This window comes from Nothoprocta perdicaria, unplaced genomic scaffold (assembly GCF_003342845.1).
Source record: "Nothoprocta perdicaria isolate Ctin4 unplaced genomic scaffold, notPer1 scaffold_51, whole genome shotgun sequence".
NCBI classification, from domain to species: Eukaryota; Metazoa; Chordata; class Aves; order Tinamiformes; family Tinamidae; genus Nothoprocta; species Nothoprocta perdicaria.
In genome coordinates this window covers 4301707-4320408 of record NW_020455766.1, presented here as the reverse complement: position 1 = coordinate 4320408, position 18702 = coordinate 4301707, and the positions used below count along the sequence as shown (strand labels likewise).

General features: G+C 49.2%; 1 protein-coding gene across 1 annotated transcript in view; it reads left to right on the top strand.

The window, feature by feature from the left end:
• STUM (stum, mechanosensory transduction mediator homolog) overlaps positions 1 to 18548 on the top strand; it is a 31212-nt gene extending 12664 nt beyond the window's left edge. Inside the window, exons 2-4 of the mRNA XM_026048123.1 lie at positions 11662 to 11841; positions 16950 to 16958; positions 18407 to 18548. Coding sequence (XP_025903908.1) covers positions 11662 to 11841; positions 16950 to 16958; positions 18407 to 18441 — 224 coding nt within the window. The 3' untranslated portion in view covers positions 18442 to 18548. The remainder of the gene's footprint in view (positions 1 to 11661; positions 11842 to 16949; positions 16959 to 18406) is intronic.
• The last annotated feature ends 154 nt before the right edge of the window (positions 18549 to 18702 follow it).

Here is an 18702-nt window from a genome sequence, read left to right as displayed (position 1 = left end):
GTTAACATAGGAAAGAGACTATTCAAACATGGCTTGCTTTATATCCTGTGGTATCCTCATCTTCTGGTACATCGTTCACATGAGGAAGCTCCTAATCCTAGCCTATATATTCACTTTCTTTATTGCAAGGAGCCTCAGGAAGTAGTGAGGCTAAATTAGGAAAGCTAGAATTTTATGCTTTCCATACAGCTGTTTCCCTACGGCCTCAGGCATTTAGGCTGGAATTCCTTGATTTCAGTGGGATTTAAGCACTTAAATGTCTTATTAAAGTCTGCATTTTAACTTCTCTGCCTCCCTTGTGTGCAGCAGGGGAACACTAACCTACATATTTACACAAACACCCTGAGGTATCGTTATTTTTTTTGAAATCCTAAAGATGAACACTAGAATATGTGCTACTCTTGGTCAGCATGTAAGTTAAGAGAAAAGTGACAGTATGTTCAAAACCAAACGAGTGGAAGAATATCTGCAGTTATTTGCATATGTTAAGAAATACCAAAGCATTATAAATAGTTTGAAGCCAGACGTTTGAGAAGGATAAGAACTATGTTCGTGTTCTCTCCCCTGCTGAGTAGTTTGGCTCAGCTGTTAATCTTCACCAACTTGAAAAATAAAAGGCACTTTCCCTATAGACTCTCCTTGCTTTAATCTCAAGCGTAGAGATATGATGCTATCCATGCATCACGGGCATAGTGCAGGCTTTGCCTGTGCTGTGTCATTTGTCACTCAGATAGCAAAAAGACCAAACTTGCCCATAGAGCTGGACAGACCAATTTGTACAGCGAACAGATGTGCCACCTCCTCCTTTTACTTTCTTCCTTATGATAGTGTGTGCAAGCCTCTAACCCACAATTTAGAATTGCATTCCTATATTCTAAAAACCTTTTGGGCCTTCCTCCCATGTGTATTTTGATCAGTGTAGTTTAATTAGTGGTGATGAGAGTGGATAACACTAGTTTACTTTGTCCAGTCCTCTCCTCACTCTCAACTCTCCCCACATCTGGTCTCTCTTTGCAAGAGCAACAGAAAGAAGCGCTGATTCTGTGTGCACCGACAGTACCAGCCCACGCTGCAGGCTGGGACGTCCTGCCAACCTCCATACGGCCTCTTGGCCGAAGCACGCAAGGTCTGGCAGGTCTTGTGCCAAGCACTTGGCCGTGTCCCCACCGTGTCATTCCAGTTCCACACATTCTGCCAAGAGTCCACATAATCCTGATGGCAGCTTATGTTTGCCTGCAGGAGCCCAAGGGCAAAAACAGAGATTCATCCTCTGCAGAGTTTTATCAGCTCTATCTTTGCAGGAAGAGAGCAGTTTTGGGTCCTACACTTGGAGCTCCCTGCCTTCTCCAGAACATCCTCAAAACACTGACCTTCTAGCAGTATTGGAGAAAAAGAGCATGTGCCAGAGGGAAACAAGACATTTCTAAAGAGCACAGAGTTGTCTCTGGTTTCTTGTATGGAAAAAGAATGGGAACTGCTATGGAAGCTCTGCAGCCTCAAGCATGCTCTGTGCTTGCATGATTCACAAGGGACCTCTAATTAGGCTGCTTACTCCACCTACAATGCATAAGCCAACTGCAGGCCAGCCCCTTATTCCAACTTTACTCAGCTTCCAGACAGCAGCACCCAGTATCTTCATGGGCAGAAGTTAAGCTCCTCCCCAGGGCAAGTAATTTTTTTCCCCCTCCCCTCTCGGATGGGAACTATGACCAACATGATCCTCGGAAACAGTTAACAGAAGAAGCTTGATCCTGACCCTAAGTTTCCCTTTGCCCCTGCTGTCCTTTCTGCCAGCTTTCTACTGCCTTTATTCATGCAATACATGATGTAGCAACTTGGGATCCTACAGCAGCGTCTTCTGCTTAGATATTTTACATTGTCCTAATCACTCTTGCATCAAAATAGAGTCGTGCCATTGACTATGAATGGCTCTATGGCTCAAGGTGCTCTTCAGCTTAATCTTTCTCCAGGGGAAGCATGGTAATATGAAGCTGCTTTGCAATGTAGTCCTCATTGCACCGACATCTCTGTATTTTTGCACAGAACAGGCATTTTGTGCTAGAAAATACTAATTATGAAATTTCAGGTAGTTTTTCATGACTGCATCTGGTTAAACAAATGTTCCTTTGAATGACAATTACAGGCTTCTGCTATCAGCTTATTCTACACGGCACGGTAAGCTAAAAATACTTGCTTATTTCTTCATTGCAGGCACAATAAAAGATAGCAGAATAGCTCTAATGTGTCAGATTGTTGCTTTTGTATGATACTGTACTAGATTTTTTGTGAAATATGATAGAACACAAAATTATACATTCTTATCACCAAAACAAAAGAAAAATGAATTATCATAGCTAGAAATGTGAAGCAATTTAATGCTTAAATGCATGCTATAATAATAGTAGAAACAGACACTTGTAGGATTTGGTATAAAAGAGAAATTCTGTGTAGGAGGAGAATATTAGGATATGTAGCAATATAACAGTGGTCCTCTTTCAGACAGCACACAGTACCTGACACTTTAAGCATGGAGAAAGCACAGGCTTTCCACAGTTTCTGTGAGTGAAAGTTACCTTTCTGCCACCACTCACTGATTGTGACAGGAGCAAGTGTAGCCTTTTGTCATTTTATCTCCATTGTTAGAGCTGCAGATAGCTAAATGGGTAAGAAATCTTCAGTTTGAGACAAGAGGATGTTAAAGCAGAGATAGCAGAAAGGCTAGGCAAGACATGTCAGAAGCTGGAGAAGGGAGATGGAGATGGCACTTAAGGGCTTGCAAATGGGAAAGTCGACCTAGAAGAACAGAAAGTGAGGGAGGGGAACTGCAGAGGGTCTGTCTGTGCCTGTGTGCAACAGGAAAAGGTGGCGACAACACCTTTTCAGACAACAGAGATGCAGCAGGTCTTTTCCAGCAGTTGAGGTAAAGGTGTAGCTCATGCCTTAGTTTCATCTAGACTGAATGCAAATACAATTAACCCATGACAGCAACAGGTCTCAGACAATAGACAGCTAGAAGACACTGCAAGGTTACAGGAAGCAGACAGCTCGTCTCCCAGCTGCATAATTTCTGGCCACAAAGCAAGCCTGGGGAACCTGCCAGGTTCATTGAGCACTGTGGTCCTGCTCAGCTAGAGCAAGGAGAGTGACACTGACTACCACACTGAGCATAATCTGTTCCCAGTAGAGCTCTGCAAACCAGTTAAAAAGCTAGAAGAGGGCTGGAGTGGGCTCCCTGTACATGTATTTAATGATGCATGCTTATAGGAACAGTTTTGTGTAAGCTCCATTCACATGGATGCCTGTCTCTGCTTGCATTCATGCCTGGACTTTCATCCTCACACGGAGCAGCAGGCGTGTAATCTATTTGCTGTAGCCTGTTGCTGTTATTTAAAGGCACTGTCTTTCTGGTCTTTGCACTTCTGAATTACTGCCCAGATCAAGTCTGACCTGATGAGGCAAATTAATCCCCAGTGTAACTCTGAAGCAGTCGGTGAATTTGTCAGAGATGAGTCTGGGACCAATATAGATATATTCTTTTTTGACAATAGGAAAAGGGCAACAACAGAGGAGTGAATAAAGGCTAGATGGATAGTCCCCGAGCTGAGCCTTCCGTTTCAAGAAGCATGGCCCCTGGGCACCCAGCCTGCCTGCGTGAGGAGAGTTCTTCCCCTGCCTTCTTCCCTGTTCACTCCAAGCTCCAGCTGAGCGGAGCACCTGAGGTTCAGACAGTACCGAGTCCTCCAAGCTGCCCAACAAGCACTTGAGAGGCAAGGTGCAGAACCTGCCCCAGGAAGATAAGGCAAGAGCAGGACAGGGTCGAGTATTCAAGAGCAGCAGGACAAGCTCTTTGAGGCAGATGGACATCTCTGGGGTTCACATGCTGCCTGAATAAGGAGGCACAGGCAGCCCTGGCTGGTGCACAACTGTAAACTCCCTTTCCCTGGGGAAAGGGAGCGCTCCACTAAGTGATGCCCTGCCTCAGAAACCACAGTGGGAAGCTGGATGAGAGAGGACTGTAGTGAAGTCCGATTGTCAACAAAACAGTAGAGAAGGACAGAAACAGGCACCAGGCAATTCTTGTGTTACACCAGCAATACTGGCTTTCAGGGTTGGTCTCCTATCCCAATGTGGTAGATTCTCAGCCAGATAAAGAAAAACTTTAAAAATCTGAATCTCATTTCAGCTTCACCCTTTTAACATTTAGGCTGCTTCTAGGAGTCTTGCGCAGGAAAGCAAAACCATTTCAGCAATGTCCCAACCTTGCGATAAGCAGGGTTGTACAGAGGAGTGCAGAAAGGAGCTACAGACCGCCTGAAACACTGGTAACTTTTAAGCTATCAATATAAAGTAATTTTCCCTAGTACATCTCACCTCATATAAATATTCCTTAACCTCTGAAGAATGGTGTCCATGAATTGCTGTATAATAAAGGTATTGCTTTCCATATTTCACTGAGAATAATTGCCTGCTAGATTGAAATGTTTGGAGTTTACTCTGTGTTGTCATCATCTACAGCAAGTGTATATGCATTTTTATGTAATGCCTGTAGCTGAATGGTTCGTACTGGAAAATATTTTATCAAGCAAATAGTGGAAATAAGGGTAAATCAGGTACAATTTCATGCAAATTGGAAAGACAAGAATTCCTAGAGACAATGGCGTGCTGAGGGCATTCAGAAGAATTAGTCTATTTGATAGGCATCAAACAGACAAGTCAACATGTTAAGATCACACAAACACGCTTACCTAGCTCTGCCAAGGCCCAGGCCTTTCTAGATGCATTGTGGCTGGTCAAGAGGCCCTATGTGGGGACAATCTGGCTCCTGAACACAACAGGGTTGTCATCTGTGTTTCTGACCTGCTCCATTAAGGCTTGTTGTTTCCCTCCGCAGAAGAGACTGACCAGTCATTGCAGAAATGGAAAGAGAGCTAGAAATCTTGCCCAAGTGCATATATTTCTTTTAAAATAACACTCGTGAGAAGTCATCTGAGTGTTTTGATATGACTATGTACAATAAAAGGGGCAGTGTTGAATGTAAATAGGTATCATCCTTCACATAGCACAGCATGATCCCTCATGTGTTTTGTGCTCTAGTGCACTCCTCCCTGTGAGTGTAGGGGCACTGTAACATCAGCATAACTGATGTTTAGAAGACAGAATAGCTCTTCAAAATGAATCAAAAAACATGAATCGCCCTGCATTCAAGAGCTGCCAGTGATGCAGTGGCAAGAGGACATGGCTCTGAGAAAAGAAACCAAGATAGTTTTAAATGGCTTCCTTGGAAAAAGAATTATTTTTTGATCTCTAAATAAGCTGAGATGAGGACAGAGAAAGATATTAATCAGACATCATCAAGTGTGTGTGTGTATATATATATATATACACACACATGTAAAACAACAAAGGCTCAAAAGATTTGAGAGTTCCTCCAAGGTGTTCCATTATTCAATTTCTATTTATCAGCCAAAACTAGCATAAAGTCATGAAATACAGAGTAGCCAAGGTTGGAAGGGACCTCTGGAGGTCATCTAGCCACCTCTTCCTCTGAAATAGAGCCGGTTGCTCAAGACCAGAATATCAGAGAGTGCTGATAAAACACCTGCTAATACAGATGCAGGGCTTTAGCCTGCATATTCTCAAACCTAACAGCCAATCTTCCTTTTAGGAGGCTGCTCTAGCTGGGTTTATACAGGGCTGAACTCCCTTATCTTGGCTGGTGCTGATACTAGCAGAGCCTGTGAAGTCGCGGGTGGCTCCAGGCCGCTCTGTTCACACTGCTTCCATTGGGGCAGCAGCAGGTATAAGGTCCCACAAAGGTTATACCTGGCTGCCAAAGACTGACTTCTGCTGGGCTGCTTGGGGTGTCCTGGGGGCCTCACTGCAGGAGCCAAAAGGGAACGCACTCCAGATGCCCTCCTTGCATTTCCCTTCAGGGTCAAGCTGTAGGTCCTGCACATGGACTGGGCACCTCGCCCACACAGGTTCACCCATCCCAACAGCCAGCGTGTGGCTTGGTTGCCTGCAGGGTCCCTTGGCTTCCTCATCTCACCCTACTGTAATGCAGAATTGAATATGTTTGGATGTTAGTTTGGGAAAAGTTTAGACATCTGCAGTTAAAGTGGCTACCGGGTAGGCAACAGAAAGGAATTAGAGTCAAACTTACAGTATGAAGCATTGTTTCCTAAATATTTCATACACAATGTAATCAAAACAGCAGGTTTGTGGTGGACATTATCTATCACCTAAAGAATAATGCTCTTGTGAAAAGTGTCCGATAAAAGGGAGAACTGGTCTTTAGATGCCTTAGAGTAGCACAGCAGAGATCAAGAGTCTCACTGTTAGGTGTATGAAAGAGCAAGTTGCCTGGGATAGGGGCCATCTAAAAAGAAAAGCATCTACATAACAAAAGCAATGGCATTAACATGTTTTCACCAGAACAGAACTACAGATTCAGAACTAGTTGCCCAGCCTGCGGCAAAGCCAGGACTAAGTTCTGGTCTCCCAGATGGTACTCGATGCTCCACCTCTGTGGTACAGGCTGCAGTCCTGGCAGCTCCCCACTACATCTCTGTTGCGTCTAGACACTTCAGTCTGGAATGCTGACTGAAAAAGTGTCTTTTTGTTCATCTCCTTTTTGTTCACTTCAGATCTCCGAACATGTGTCACAGTTTCATTTTACACTATTATTTAAAATGTGATTTCTATTTTGCAGTGATTTTGAAGACCAGTGCACTCCATTTCAGCTATCTTAGTCTGTAAGAAAAGTCTAATTGCCCCATCTAACTTCCTAATGAGATTAATTTTGTCTTATGCTTAGGTAGTCCCTAATTAACATAATTTGTCTTCACAGTTAAGGACCCCAGGGTATCAGAGCAAGCTCAGAGGCACTGCTCACTGCATCTTGGAAGTAGTTAATCCATTCCTCTGCAACAGAGCCAACGTGGCTGGGTAGCTTCAAGAGGCTAAATTGCAAGACAGCAATCTAAAAGACAAAAGAGGAGACAACATCACCATAGACCTCATCTTAAGCTGTGCCTGTGTGGCTAACTGGGAGGGAGCAGCAGAGATGGCCCTTTACCCTTAGCCTGCTGCTTTCCTTCTGCTGAACCAGAGCAGCCTTTCATGAGCACCACCAGTCCTTGTCTAACCTGTGACAAGGTCACAGGGGAGGAGCTTTTGCTCTGGCTTCACACAGTAAACTACTAATTTTGAGCAGTAATATTTTGAACCCTCATACTGGGGTTGAGGAAACCAGGAAAGAAGTTGAGGTTGGCCTGCCACACTGCTCTGCCTTCTGCTTTGTGCAACTGGAAAGCTTTCCCTACCACAGATGATCCATCACTGTGTAAATGGCTGGAGCCTTTTGAAAGCTTTGGAGAACTCATTGCATTTTTCTTATTTTCCAGAGTTACATAGCTCCTATTTCCAGAGCCCTGTAGGAGCTGGAAGTGCCAGAACACCCAAAAGTTTCTTCATCTCCAACTTTCATGGCTGCTCTGAAGTAAAGAGAAGCCCTGTCTAGATACAAATCTGAAAAGCCACATCCAAATTATTTCAGCAGCATAAAATGAAGTTATTTCTACATATACAAGAAGAAAACAGGAGGCAAAAACTAATTTCTGGAGGTGCTTGTGAATTAAGATTGTAGTCTGAAAGTGAGATGATTTAGAAGAAAAAAATTGTTCCCTGTCCTTGGTTTCTGTCACTTGGATGCTGGCCTCCCGCTGGGTGAGAGGGAAAGCCCCCTCAGACCAGGGGAACTTGGCAGGCACACGGGCTGATGCTCCTGCATCCCTGGCAGGGGGAGCAAAAGGGGAAAAGCTGCTAAACCTTTTCCATTTCCACCTTCTAAGCTCCCGCATAATAAAGCTTTTTCTTTCCTTTCAGGAAATTATACATTCTTCCCAGCTGTTCAAACTGTTGGAAAGCATGGCACAAAATACCCGTTGTAGCTCTTTAAGGAGAGGGGCAGGGGCAAGGGAATTGGTTTGGGTATTAGGCAGGAACAGCAGCAGGAAAACTCACTAGCAGAGTTCTGGAAGAAGCCGACAATTCTGCTCTGCCACCCTGAACACTATCACACAGCCAGGGCTGCACCTCGCAGCTCAGCAAGAGCACTCCAAACCTGAAGTACTTCAAGGACATGCTTAATTTTAAGCATCAAGTCAACAGAATTAAGCCATAGGTTGTCATGCAGGAGCAGATTGGAGAAACCTCACAAAATGATTACAAAACATCTGGCAGTGGGACCAATTGTACCATGATCTAACTGGTTAGGGACGGTGGCTTTCAAGGGTTGAAAACACTACCAGACTGCAGCAGAGAAATGATGCTGATGGCTTGGTGTATGACTAAAGCTGTAGTAAATCGCTTGCTCTTCATGCAGTCCTCCTCTAATCATTTAAGGTTCCTGTTGTATATTTTCGTCCTGAGATTTGCGAAGGTTTTCTGCGGTCAGTATTTGGAAGCTTGTGATGAAAGGTTCCATTTCCCCCCCCCCCTCAGAATATTTCCCAAAATATTAAGAAACTAGTTTTCCATGCAAAGGCAGTGCTGTTTTACGTGCACATGGAAGTGCACACATTTTATGAACACATGAGGACACGTCAAGAGCAATTAGAGTTCTTAGGGGGGTCCATAGGAAAAAGAAAAGAAAAAAAGAGCTGGGGGTGCCTGGGACATGGTAGAGATGGTTGGCATGAGCCTCTGCACTTGCAAGCTGCAAAAGGCACCATAGTTTGCACACAAACAGCACATCAAATGTGTTCCCGAGCTACATTTTTCCTCTAGGATTGCGGCAGTAAGAAGCGTGCTTATCTAAGCAGGCTCAGGTACTACACCTGCGCGGGCAGCTTGTCTTGGATGCAGCCTAATTCCTAACGAGCTCCTGCAGGGTGGAGATTGGAGGCAGGCACTCGCCCGGCCTCACGGCTGCCCCAGGCTTTGCTTTGTGCCTGCCTGCTCAAGCAGAGCAGCAGATACTCCTGCCGAGAGGCGCCCAGCCCTAACGCTGAGCAATTTCATTTTATTGTGTTGGTAACAGCATCTTCTCTGCAGCGAAGCAGCACCACCCTGCCTGAGCCGCGGGGATGGCGTATGCATTAAGAGACGCTGCTGTAGACCATTTCTGAGCTCATTTTGGTAGCTCTTTTTCCCCCTCATCATAACCCAGAGGGCTATAGTTTAGCATTTTAATTGATACCAAGGACTAGAAGAGGCTGCCACAACTACAAACATAGGTCTTTATAGCTCAAATTGGAGTTTAACAAGGAATTCAGGTCACACAAGACCCGCAGATAAATGAACCAGTGGATAACCTAGGCACTGCAATACCAAGGAAACAAGTGCAGTCCTTAATACCCTTTCTCCAGGGTTTTGGTAGCTCACACAAGCACACTGCATGAATTTTCACATAGCCACATAACACACCTTATGTACCCCCCAACCCTGTTCAATAACAGCTAATACATGTGTTACCTTCAAAACTCAAAAAGCACACGAGATATCCCCACACACAGTACATCACTGACACAAGAAAAAGCCACAAAGTTATTCCTCATTCCCACAATATTGCACTAATTGCTTCTCCCAGCACCCACCCTACATCCTTCAGCACTCCCCAAAACACCCCAAGCTCCCCTACCCTCTTCCTCCCATCTTTGCCTGCACTTACCTGCAGCTCTGCCCAGATCCTAGGTCACAACATCATTCCACTCTTACCTCTGGAAGCAAAGAGCCACCATCCTGCTTTTTTATTTACTCCCAGGAGCTAAAGGAAGCCCTCTGCAAATGTCTCTGAGGCTTCTTGGCTTCCTCTTCATGTCTGTGTAGAGGTAACCACCACTACCACCTGTCCTCATTAAGGTAATTTGAGCTGCCCTCATTATGGTCATTTTGCTTTCTGCCTTTCCTCCACCTGCAACAGGGCAGCTCATCAGGCACAATTTCCTTGGAGCAGAGAAGCTTTCTGTTGCGAAGCTCTGGCAGTCTGGTAGTCCATGGGAAGCACTAGGTTGGCCACTGGCTCCACATCCTGCATTTTGCACCTCACTGGGAGTGACTGGGCGCTTCCCGCATGCCCTTTGTGGGAAGGTGCAGCCAGAGTTTACTCATGAGCCAGGTCCTCTGTGTTACACTGGCCAGGTTCCACAGTTGACCTCATTCCTGCAGCTGTGTCCGGGAGAGGCTGTCTTGTAAAAGCAGGAGATAGATGCTTCTCACCCATACCTTGAGGCATCCCATCATGTGGTGACTGCAGTGCTCAGTCATTAACTCAACATTAACTAATTATATGGACTTCCATAAGCAGGAAAGTGGCCTGAACATGTAACTGGAAGCCGAGAATGCAAACTATAATCCTAGTCTCAGTATCAGTTCTCCAGCTGGATGTGAACACTTAACTTTTTTACTTGCTGTATTACCCTTTGAATGGGGCTAGTTGAGTCACTGTGATTTTTAGAGGATTAATGAGCTAAGATTAATTAGCTAATTCTGCACCTCACTCTAATGATGTAAAACCCTCAGAAGCTTCACTGGAAGGATGTGAAGTTGTGTCTTAAGAGTTTTTGCTCCTTACGACCTTTCTGTACTGTGAGGAATAAAGGTAGGGTGAGATGGAACAATTTTCATTTTCATGATGAGCACGGACATTGATTCCCAGGGAACGATGGGCTCCCTGGCTGTGCCCCTGCTGGGCCGCTCCGGCAGCGCTCGCCCACCCGCACCTCGTGGGAGGCTGGAATCGGCCCCGGCAGTGGCGGGAGGAGACCCGGTGCTCCGGGAGCTGGGGGAGCGTTAGGAAGGTGCTGGGTTTGAAGGCGGCGAGAAGATGGGGAGATTAAAAATAGGCTGTAGCCGGCCGTGCCTGGAGTTACTGCTTGCTGGCTGGGAGCGCTGATGGGGAGGCAGCCATGGGGAGCGTGATGGGTGGCCTGTGCCCTGCAGCCACCAGCAAGGTGGTATTTCCCACTCTCCCTCACCCTTCCCTATGCGACTTGATTGTCCCCTCCCCACCTTCAGCCCGATGGAGGGACTCGCTTTGGTCCCCGTGTTCAACAACGCTTTTGTGTCTATCAGAACCAAGGCTCATTCCTTTGCCCACGGCAAGCTGTGAAGCCGCAGCACCTCATTAGCACCCTGCTTTGTGCCTGTGCTCTTTCTAGAGCGATATCTGTGAATAGTAACAGACTGTTTATTTCATGGAGATGTATCAGGGATGTGCAGCTTTGCAGGGTTGCTAATGTTCTCATTAATTCTCTCTAGGATTTTTTCCTTTAATTCTGTACTCCATTGTGGAGTAAATATGCTCCTCATCTTGGAGAGGGCCTCAGGAGGCGGCAGAAAGGCCCGCGGCGGCCGTCTGCAGTGAATGAACAGTTGCTGGTGTGGGGGGTCCTCGTGCTCATGGGACCCCTCGTGCCGCGTGTGCCGTGCAGCACGGGGAGCCGGGCGGCCCTTGGGGTCTGCAGGCTCCGATTCCACCTCGGGTGTCTGCGCACAGAGGCCTCGGCGCGTCCTGCTCTCTGTGCCTGCCTCCTGTGGAGAGTTGCCCGGCTTTGCAGTGGGAGCTGGACAAGTTGCTAGGAAAAGCGGATCTAAAAGAAGGCACCTGGCACAAAGCCACCACTTTCACTGGGTGTTTTCTTGCTGCTCTCTCCATAGGGACGTTTGTATCAGCCTTCACCGTGCTGTGCGGCGCCCGGACCGACCTCCCCGACAGGCACATGTGCTGTGTCTTCTGGCTGAACATCGCCGCGGCCCTCATTCAGATCCTCACAGCAATCGTGATGGTTGGCTGGATTATGAGTATATTCTGGGGGATGGACATGGTCATTCTCGCAAGTAAGTACAGTGCGCTGGCCCTCCCTGCCCGGCTTCGCCGTGCCCGCGCTGCCGGCTCGCAGAGAGAGCCCCCGTGAGCGCCGCGCTGCGCTGGAGCCCCCGAGCCGTGGGGCAGCCCCACAAGGCCCTGCCAGGCACAGGGCAGTCGAAGGCCGCGCGGTCGCTGCAAGGCGGCTAGGGCTGCAGGTACCCGGCTGCCTGCCACACGTCGGGGGGAATCTCCCATCCCGCTGCTCGGGTTGGGAGCTCCGTTTCTCCTTTAGTAAATGGGAAGAGCAGGAAGGGGTGAAGCTTCCCCCGCCGCAGTGGCAGCCCGGGCGGTGATCGCTGCCCTCTGCAGCCCCGTTCTGCCCTGGTGTGAGCAGCGCCCGTCTCACCGTGAGCTCCGGCCAGGCCTTCCTGCGAGGTGACTGCTCTGCCCAGGTGCATCCCAGCAGGAAGCCCTGGGCTCTCCTGCCTCCTCCATCCTGCCCAGGATCCAGTCATCCACAGAGCGTTCCTGGCTACAACTTCATTCCTTTCGATTCAGCACTTGACTTTCATTAGACTAAGCAGGACAGTTCAGCTTGTCTGGATGTGCTCCTTAGAAGGAGATCCCCTGCCGCTTTGGAGGGGACTGAAACCATAGTTTGGGAGAAGAAGAGAGGAACCCCTCTTTAAACATCCACCATTTAGGCCACCCACCTAGTTCACTCGGTGTGATCTTGGCATTGCTGATCTAAAATCCAAGCCCCATTAACTCCATCTGCTAAAGACTTTTACTACTGCAAAATGAAGCTTTGAGAAAAGTTGGAATTGTGCTCCTGCAGTCAGTTAATCTGAAAAAGCACCTTTTCAAGCAGCTAAAACTTAGTTCTGCTTCTGTAAGTTTCCTCATGTTTCAGCTAACGACGAGATTATTGTATCTCTAGTGTGCTCTGAGATGCAGCAAAGTGATGTTCATGTCTTGGTTCCATTAGTATCAATGACAAACAATTTTTTGCCATCTGAGCCTTGATTTCAGTGCACTTCCAAATTGCCGGCATTTCTCTGGCTCCAGCAGCCTCCTTCCCCATCATGGTGCAGCAGAGGATAAGGGCGACGGGCTCCTCTCACCTGCCAGGCCAGGAGGGGCCGTCGAGGTGCTGAGCGCACCCCTGAGGCCACCCCGGCTTCCAGGTGGGATTTGCCCCAGTGTGAGGAGCTCCAAGACCCTCCAGACCAACAGGGCAAGCGTGTCCCAAAGAGAGGGTTTCTCTTGAGTAACGAGCCAGGAGCTCCTGCCTTTTTCTCTGAAGGGCTTCAACTTGGCTTCGCTGCCTCCCCATCGCTGCTGGGGACATTGGTGGCTGCGAGCCAAGGCGGCAGAGAGGCGCTCAGGAAATTGCAGACACTCGCCTGGAGAATTAATGGGTGAAACTGGAGAAAGCAGCAGGAAAGCAGTGCGCATGTTTGGCTGCAAAACCCGCTGGCTGAAGCCTCTCCCCAGACGTGTGCTCGATGTGGGGCAGAGCGGAGGGCAAAGCCCAGCACAGCGCGTGTGTCTGTCTGTCTGTCGTGCAGTTTGTCCGTGATGCTGTAACCATGTGCTCGTCCCTGCACGCGTGCACACCGTTCCTGCACCCAAAGGGCCCGTTCCCACCAGGCTCTCAGTGATTCCTGCTCTGGGCAATTCTGCACCTGCCGTTGGGCTCGGTTTGGGTGGGTGGCACTGAGACACTGAGGTCCCTGCAGTGTCACCCAGCCCCTCTGCTAAGCCTGGAGAGGAGCCGAGCAGCCAACATGCACTGTGTTAACCAGCTCCATGGAGCATGGCAAGGGGCAGCCTTGGGGAGCCTGCTGCTGCCTCTGCAGCCATGCAAACAGCTAATTTATAAGTTTACTCACAGTGCAGGAAAAAGAATGGTTGGAAAAGGCAGCTTTTGGTTGATAGAGAGCAAATGAAAAACTCATTTTTCAAACAAAAGACACCCCACAAGTGATCAATCGCTCCCAGCTGGATCAAACACTCTGCCAGGCCTGACACGAAACGTTTTGTTTTCATGTTTTGTTTTCACGTCTAGGAAGAATAACTGAGTCATTTAAAAATGCAACAACTTTTCAAGCACCAGAAATGAGACCTTTCAGTCCGAGATGTTTTCTTTGCGCTTGCGCTTGCTTGCGCACAAACTAAACCGAGTCTGTGCGAGGGGCAGAAACCCTCACGCGCCTCCGCCAAACGGGGAGCTGCGTTTGGGTAGGCAAGCAAGGGACAGGAATGACCAAACCACGGCCTGTTCATGCCGTGCCGTCGCGGTGGTGACGGACAACAGGGGCGCAGGACGAGCGAGAGCCCTGGCCACCAGTACGAGGATGGCCAGGAAGGCACCCGCAGCCAGCGCCGGCTGCTCCTCCTTGGCACTGGGAGCCGGGCCCACGTCCCCGGCGCAGGGCAGAGCTGTGTGCTGGAACACACACCTGTGTATGAGTCCGTAGAGAGCTGGGGAGCTGCTGGGGAGGCCCGGAGTGATTTCTCACTTCCTCGTGCTCCCCAGTGCCCAGCTGTTAAAAGGGGAGCTCCGTGGGAGCATGTTTCCCTAGGAGCACTGGGAGGGCAACGTCACGCTGCCTCTCTAATGAGGGCAAAAATAGGAAGAGTGGTGAGCCCATCAGCTATACTTCCATTCCCGGAACAAGCAATCAAACAAATGACTTGCGTGCATTTAGGGAATACAAAGAAAGAAAATAACAGTCAACCTGCATTTGTCAAAGACAAGCCCTGTCCAACTGGTCTATTTCCCCTCTAGAACAGAGAAATTAATTTTATAAATAGAGGCAAGTCATTAGAGGCACATCTCAACTTTGAGCCTCTGACACTGTCTTGCAGAGCATTCCTGTAGGCTGGCGAGGGAGACAGCGCCTGGGTGAAAACTCATTTGGGAACTGTCTTCTGCATGCATTTTCCATAATTCATTCTCAAATGTAGAGGATGTCGAGAGATGTTTGGATGATGGACGAGAGAACAAACTTAGCCAACGTGCAGGCAGCTGGAAGGACACAGGTACAGTGAGACAGCACTGGGGCCGAGACAGCATCCTGGCGAGTCACAGAAAGAGTCTGAAACAAAATGCTGTGGCATCAGGACAGGCCCAAGATACTAAGGAAGGATTAATCAGCTGCATAAATACAGGCTAGGGAACAACTTGTTTATCAGAGAAGGATCTGAGGACTACAGTGAATCACAAACTGAACATGAGTGTATGAGAGCATGTTGTTGTGGAGAGAGAAACACCATGCAGGGATGTTATAAGCAGGAGCAGAGCCTGTGAAATATAAACGTCTCATTTCAGCCCCCCTCAGCACTTGTAGGGCTGCAGCTTGGTGCCTGTGTCCAGTCTCGGGACATTATTTCATGTGGGCAACTTGGAGCGAGCCCAGCAGTCGTGAGACAGCAGGCGACGGTGAGGATCAGCGAGCCGGTGTATGGGGCAGAGGGCAGCAGTTCAGCCTCAGCAAGACAGACCTAAACAGCAGCGAGGCCGGTCTCTGTGGAAATCATGACCTGTTTTGTGCCCATAAGGTCAAAGCGCTGGAGAGCTCGCCCGGCCGGAGGCGGCCTCTGTCCCCGGGGAGCTCGCAAGCAGGCGGACCCCCATCCACCAGCGAGGGACGAGGGGAAGGAGAGACCGAGCTGGGGGCCAGCCCTGCTTTACCGTCCGGTGTCCTTCAGCAGGGGCTCTCTCAGAAGGCAGCCTAGCTGAACGCCGCTTCCCCGTCACGCTAAATTGCCTTTGGCAGTTCAATTGCACAGGACGTTTTCACGGCGTCTCAGCTAATGTAAATGAATTGCCAGCTGGCCCCGTTAGACACCGAGCAGAGAGTGTCTTTAAGCAGCCATATGGCTTTTGAAGCAGGCATGGTTTTACCTGCGGTCTAAAGGCAAAGGCTGATGGTGGCGCGCGGCGCCCCGCGGCACCCGGGGTCCCAGCGCAGGCCCCAGGCCCAGGCCGCGGCGCAGCGGAGCGAGCGCGTCGCGCTGGTAGCCGGCCAAGGCAAACTGGAAAAGGCGGCTTCCCGGGCAAGCTGCCCTCGGGAAAGGCATGTCCTGTCCCCAGCGCGCTCAGCACGCGGCTCTGCGAGCTAAAACGAGCCCCGCGCAGACGGAGCGCCGAGAAAGCGGCCTTTCAGAAACGCCGCAGCCGGCCAGAGCCTTGTCGTAAAAGGCTTTATGCTCCCTCTTGACAGAAACAGCCCAGTAATCAATATAATAATGTCACACGGAGGTGGCGCAGAGGACGGAATGCAGGGACTCTTTGCTCAGGAGCCGTTTTGCCTCTGGTGAGCGTAGCCAGGAAATCAAGAGCAGTGCTGGAAGGCAGCCCTGGCCCAGGAAGCTCCCGGCTTCGCGACAGTGAAGGCGCCAGCCCCCTCCGGCAGCCGGGGTGGCTCCGCAGGGCGGCCTGGGAAATGCAGGAGAGACCTGCTCTTTTTTTAGAACCAATAGAGCTGTTCTCTAATTACACCAAAGGAAAGTAAATGAAATAATTTTTCTGCAGTGGGATAAGGGTGTTAAAACATTCTGCAGTTTCCGGGATTGCAGCCGGCCTGAGGCACGGAGTAGTTGTGCACTACCCCAGAGGTGCCAGCAGACCTGGCGGCAGGACTGGCAAGCAGTGGTCAGGCGCTGAGTTCTCCCAGCGCTCAGTGTGTCCTGAGGTGCCACCCACCACCTCACTCGCTGTAATGTCCTGTTTGCTGCCCTCCTTTGGCACTTCCCCTTAAACAAGACCCATGAAAGAGCCAGTCCGCAGGGAAAGTGCTTGTCAGAGCGTCTGATCCAAGGTGCTCACGCAGGCTCTTTGGCTCAGCTCCTGAAAAGCAGATGAGGATTCCCCCGTCCTCTCCAAACAAGAGCCCTGAATGAAACCATCCACTTCAAATGTAAGCATTTAAAATAAATAAAGCGTTGTCAATGTTTAGCTCTGGCGTGAATGTTGAATCGTAGAGCAGATGTTCTCCGTTTACTCTGCAGCCTTGATTTATTCATTCTTTTCTAGTTCTTTATGTGTTTCGGATATATCGTCTACAGTTACATTTCTCCCTCTCTCTTTCTTCCATGTTCCTTTGCCTCCCTTTGTTCACCGTCAAAGTCTCACAAGGTAAGTTTGTTTCTGTTTCTCCTAATCCTCCTCCTAACATCTCCAGCAGCTGGATGCCGGCCGGCTACGTGGCCAGGTCCCACACAAAGCCGGCAGCCGGCTCCAGAGCTGGGGTTTGTTCAGCCTTTGTCACCCCTCTCCGTCCAAGTCCACCTGTGTACGTGTGTCTGTGTGTGTCTGCACTTGTACCACGGCCATCCCAACGAAGGCTCCCCCCAGGTTGTGCTATGGGCAAAACCTTGCTCTGCAAAACCTTGCTTCACTCTACTGCTGTGCAGGCTTACTGACACAAATGTGCTTCATTTCACAGTAGTTCTTCCTATATGAGAAATCCAATAACTATTTTCATATCTAACCTACCTCATAAAATAAATGTCTAAAGTATTTCTCTAAGTTCAGTGTAGAGCAGGTCATCTTTTGGCTTACCTGGGTCACATGGAGAGAAAGCAGCTCAGCTACTGCAATTAGCTTCCAGCCAGTTTCAACACCAATGTGCAGGTCTGTGAAGGAATCTCTATTATATTTTAATTAAGGTATGGTCTCAAGAGCCAGCTGTGGCAAGCGCAACTTCGCCAGTTGATTTGAGCTGAGAACTCACAGCAGGCCCCAGCTCTCTCATCCACATTGATTTTTGCCCATTCTCTTTCCCCAAGCAAGCTAAACTGATGAACCCATAAGCCCATAACCATTAGGCTTTTCCCACTAGTTCATCTTGCCTTCAGAATTGACTCATAGCTGGAACATAAATGTGTAAGAAATCATCGTATTTTCACCTAGAAAATGCTATTTGCAGGAGATGAGAGTCTCTCTGCTCAGCTCGGTAAGCAGAGCAGGGCAGTGCAGCACAACCGGTGAGCGTGGCCAGTCCTGTCTACTGCTCCTCTGCAGACTGACAGCAGATCCAGGTGGGATGTTGCATGGATTTGTGCAACATAGGGAAGGTCATTTGCCAGGATCACTTCTCAGTGCAGCAGAGAGTCCCTCTAAGATAGAGGTTGTGGCACTTGCTGGTGTTTCGGACTTATCTTTCCTAAGAGACTCACAGGAGTCTTGCACAAGAGCTGAATGAGAAGAAATCTATTCATACTGGGGGCGACATTTAAGTATTCTTCTGAGGTGCAGACCTGCAGTATTATTTGAAATTCAAAACATAAAGCTGACAGTCCTCACACGTAATTCAAATAGAGGAGGAAAATAAAAGCCTGGAATTTTGAACTTCTCTAGCTTAAAGAGCTCCACTCTTAGAGGCAGCGCAGGTAAGGACAGGTTGATGGGTGTTTATGGGGGGCGAGAAGAGGCAGGACACCCAGTCCCTCACAGCTGGGGGCCAGGGGACACGGCTGCCTGCGGTGGCAGGAACAGCAGCATCCTGGGGGCCACCCCGGTCCAGGGCCGTCCCGGGGGCCGGCGCCGGCACTAACCTTCTTCCCTTGCCCTCCTCCTCACAGGCTACAAGGAGCAGGGGATCCCGCAGCAGCTGTAGCGGCCGGGACGAGCATGCTCCGAGACACGCGGCGAGACATTTCCTGGGGCACCTGGGGGCCACGGACCGTTTCATTACCCTTTTTTTTTTTTTCTTTTCTTTTTTTTTTTTGTTTTGTTTTGTTTTGTTTTGTTCTGTTCTGACACCCCTCCGGTCCACGCGCCCGCGCAGCGGAGCGGAGGTGCAGAGCGGCCGACGGAGACTTGCGCTGACGCCACACGGCGGTGGCGACGACGAGGGGCGCGCGCCGCGGGCTGGCGC